The following is a 4,428-nucleotide window of genomic DNA, read 5'->3' on the forward strand; positions in this document are numbered from 1 at the left end:
TAAATATTAAAATATTTTCCTTTACTAAATAATTGACTTTAGGATTTATTTAAAGTGCCATTTTTATCTTCAAAATAGGATTAATGCTACAAACATTCCATTCCATGTCATTTGTATGCCCAGTTCCTAGAAAGTATCATTGAAAACATTTGTTTTAACCAATATGATTTATAAACAATATAGTATTTAAACTTTAAATTTTTAAATGGATTAATGAACAGGTTTATAGAACACAATCCCTAGCAAGAAATGATAGCATGTGAGGAGCCTCAAAATAGGCTGAAATTGACAATATAATCTGAAAATATGTACGGAGTAAACAAAGTGAACCCAGGTAAACAGTGCAAGAGTTTTATTCATTCTTTCATCATAGTCTTTGAAATTTTCTCACTTTTTGAAGCAAATAAAACTTTCTGGACCATGTCCTTGAAAGCTTGTTTCACTTGCTGATTTCTTAGAGTGTAAATGAAGGGGTTCAATAAAGAGGCAACTGAGGTATTGAGCACAGCTACTCCTTTGCTTAAAGTTATTCTATCATTTGCTGATGGTTTTATATACATGAAGATGCAGCTGCCGTAAGAGATGGAAACCACAATCATGTGGGAAGAACAGGTAGAAAAGGCTTTTGTCCTTTGCTGAGCAGAAGGGAATTTGAGAATTGTCTTGATGATGTAGCTGTAAGAGAGAATTACTAACAGCAATGTGACCATTAATGTCACTACAGCCAAGAAAAAAGACATTACTTCTAGGAAATGTGTATCTGAGCAAGAGATCTGCAGGATGGGAGAAGAATCACAAATAAAATGATCAAAGATATTGGAAGCACAGAATTCCAATTTGAGTCCTAAGATGACTGGGGGAAAGATAATCAGGAATCCAGTTACCCACGAGCTCAATACCAATTGGTAACAGACTCTGTTATTCATGATGGTGGTATAATGCAGGGGTTTACAGATAGCCACATAGTGGTCATAGGACATGGCAGCCAGAAGGTAAAATTCAGTTACCCCCAAAAAGATGAAAAAAAATAACTGAGTCATACAACCCATATAGGAAATAGTTTTGTCTTTTGTCACAAGGCTCACCAGGAATCTTGGGATACAAACACTTGTAAATGAGATTTCTAAAAAAGAGAAATTTCATAGGAAAAAATACATTGGTGTCTTAAGGTGGGGATCCAGCAGAGTGAGAATGATGATAGTTAAGTTCCCCGTCACACTCAACATGTATGTCAAAAGTAGAAAGAGGAAAACTACAACCTGTAACTCAGGGTCATCGGTCAGACCTAAAAGAATGAATTCTGTCTGCATTGAATGGTTCTTCATATCTCTGTTATGCATTTTATCAAAGCTAGATAAAAAAGAGTGAAGAAACAGTAACTGAAAAGATTAATTATTAGAGTAAATAATAAAGTACAAAGCAGACAAAGAAGCTACCACTGATCAACAACAATGTTCTAGATGTTATGCTTTGAGGATTTTCCTATTACTATTTCCAACAACCTCTTACATTTAAGATGGCAACTGCCATAGTTAATAATTCTCAAGAAGAAGAAAAGAACTTTAAGAACATATGTAATTATAAATAACAGGGAAAAATCTGTGAATTCAAAAACACATAGACTTTGAGAAACACATTTTAAATAGGTGTCAACTCAGTTACATCATTTGTAAGACTTATATCAAAACCAAAATAAAAAAAACCCACTGACATTGAGTCATTTATGACTCATATCAACCTTATAGAACAGAGTACAATTATCACAGAGGGTTTCCACAACTATAAATCTTTATGGAAGCAAACTGTCTCATTGTTCTCCCTCAGATTGGCCAGTGGGTTTGAAATACTGAGCTTTTGGTTAGCAACCCAATACTTTAATCACTAATTTTCACTTCCTGGGGATGTTTTGTTAGCCAGCTTGTAGACTGGCTGTAATATTCCATTTGGAGTTTTTCATGAACATGATCCCTAAGAAACACAAGAACCAAACAGTTAGAAAATTTTATTTTCTCTTCTTTAGAATTATCTCTGTCTGCAAATCTGGTACTGCTTGTGATGACCCTCTCTGATTTTATATTCTCTTCTTCAAGTATCTTTTAAAATCCACTATATAGTAAAATTTCTACTTTTTTGTGTTCAATTCATTTTTCTCAGTTCATACTTCAAAATTCATGCTTGCCCAGGACAATTATGCATTTCTTCCTTGTATAATTTGCTCCTGGTTTAATTAAATATGTATATAATTAAGTCCTTGGAATTTGTCTGAACATCACAGTAATTTCAAGAATTAAGTGAGAAAAAATTACGGTAATGATATATTTGTTCCTAAAGTAGCTTCACCTTTCATTGGTCACTCAATGAAAATGATGTACTCTTGTTCACATCTTTGTTTTAAAGTCAAGCCTTCAAAACTTCTATTTTTTTCCTTTATTGATAAAAGAAAAAATCTCTAGAAAGCTATAATCAGCCAAAAAATAAACAAACACAAAAAGCTAACCATTATGAGGCAAATAGAGTGAAGATTTCTCTATTTCTTGACACAAGTTCTTCATTCCTTTTTGTCCTGAATTATCCATTTTTGTACTCAGTTTTTACAACTAATCAAATAAAATCAATATACAGTTTTAGGTGCATTTTATGAATGTGTACCCTTATATTCCATATTTCTATTCTATAAAATAATTTAAAGCAATCACCAAAAATAATCAAACCACTGGTACACATCTGCCTTTGATTTCCATAGAAATTATCTTAGTTAACAACTTTTTCTAAATAATCAAACTCTAAAGTACTTACCTTAGTTTACCTAGTACTTACCTTGGAAGAATTATAGCATTACTGTAATTGTTTTCTTACTTAATTCATGTATTTTCATGGATTTCTTTCTGGAATCAAAAAGTAGGAAAAACTGAGGAATTATGAATCTACTCACAACTCAAATATTATTTTAGTGAGAAACTAAAAAAAAAAAAGTCTTTAGGTTGTGACTTTGGTGCAAAAAAGTGAAGAACATCTGTGTTTCTGTAAATTATCTGCCTCCCACCTCTGACTCATGTATGAACATTTGAACCACTGCTTAGAACTTAGTTAGTACAAAAAAAAAGGATATTTTATTTCTATCCCAGAAAGGATAAGATACATTCTCTAGCATTTTCTCCAACCAAATAGTATCATATGTATTATTCACACAAGTGAATATGTCCTCATATACTTTACAATTGGGAATGAACATGGAAAACATCAGGAATACCTGATAGAACATGTGATACTTCCAAACAGGGAGATATTTTACTGTTACTTTTACATTTTACAACAGCAAGCATTGATTTATCATTTTATTAATTACATACTCAAGGGACTATATTGAAAAAGAAAAAGAAAACTTTCCCATGGGGTTCATAATCACAGGGCACTAATGATGTACAATAAACCAACTTGTAGAGTATGTTTTAATAGAATGTGAAAGGTCAGTATACAGAAAGAGAGTTGAGATTATTAAAAATCTAAAAGAGTAAACGGCTAACAGGTTATGATCACATTTATTTGATTATTCAAGAATTACCTTTAATATTTAATATTAAGAACAAAATCTATGATTCAGCAAATCCTTAAAGAGATGGTTGAAAAGTTACTTTTTTACCTTTGACATGGCATGCTCCAAGCTAATTAACATGAGGGCAGATTTCCTCAATATACAAAGTCAAACACAAAGGAATCAGTACATCAACAACCAAAAGAAACATCATTAAATGGAAAAAAATGTAAAGTAAAAGATGCTTTGAAAGTTGTGGTCACAAAGTATAAAATACAGGACTCTGGTAGCAGCATAGGAAATCAAAGGAGGATGACAGTTACATAGTAATTTTAAGATATTTCTGACAAATATAAAAAGCTCTGCTGAGACAGTGGTTAAAGCATTTGGCTGTTAACCAAAAGATCAGCAGTTTGAATCCACCAGATACATGGGAATAAATCTGACCAGGTGTAGTAGTTAAGGTTTTGTGTAAACTTGGCTGGGCCTGGTTTTGAGTGGCTGGGCAGCTGGATATAATTATTCCCCATGATGAAATTGGTAATCAACTCCATGTTGGAATCTACTGGACCAGCTGAGTAGCTGCTATAAAGATGTGATCTGCTTCCAGTACATAAGAAAAAGCTTTGAGAAAGGTCTCTGCCTCTTTTTGGCACACTTGGACCCTGTATGTTGCTGAGTCTTCATTCAGCAGCCTACCATGTTTTCTGCTGATGTTGGACTGTCTCTGGACTTGAACTAGTGGCCTGCCATGTTGTTTGGAAATCTTGGGACTGTGCCATTTTGTTTGTTGACCTTGGGTTTGTCAGCCTCAGAAGGCAGCAGCTGCCTGAGTTAACAGAAGTCTCCAGCTTCAGTGGACCATAAACAAGAGGCAGAGCTGAAGCCTAAAGTTG

The 4,428-nt window shown here is 33.4% G+C and overlaps 1 protein-coding gene across 1 annotated transcript; it reads right to left on the reverse strand.

Moving 5' to 3' along the window:
* Nucleotides 1–356: 356 nt before the first annotated feature.
* LOC103213173 (olfactory receptor 6C75-like) lies at nt 357–1,325 on the reverse strand. Its single transcript, XM_042783468.1, is given in 2 exon segments — nt 357–841; nt 923–1,325. Coding segments are annotated over 2 exon segments (888 nt in total).
* Nucleotides 1,326–4,428: the final 3,103 nt, after the last annotated feature.

Source organism: Orycteropus afer, unplaced genomic scaffold (genome assembly GCF_000298275.1).
Source record: "Orycteropus afer afer isolate SDZICR_OR568_19922 unplaced genomic scaffold, OryAfe1.0 scaffold01374, whole genome shotgun sequence".
NCBI classification, from domain to species: domain Eukaryota; kingdom Metazoa; phylum Chordata; class Mammalia; order Tubulidentata; family Orycteropodidae; genus Orycteropus; species Orycteropus afer.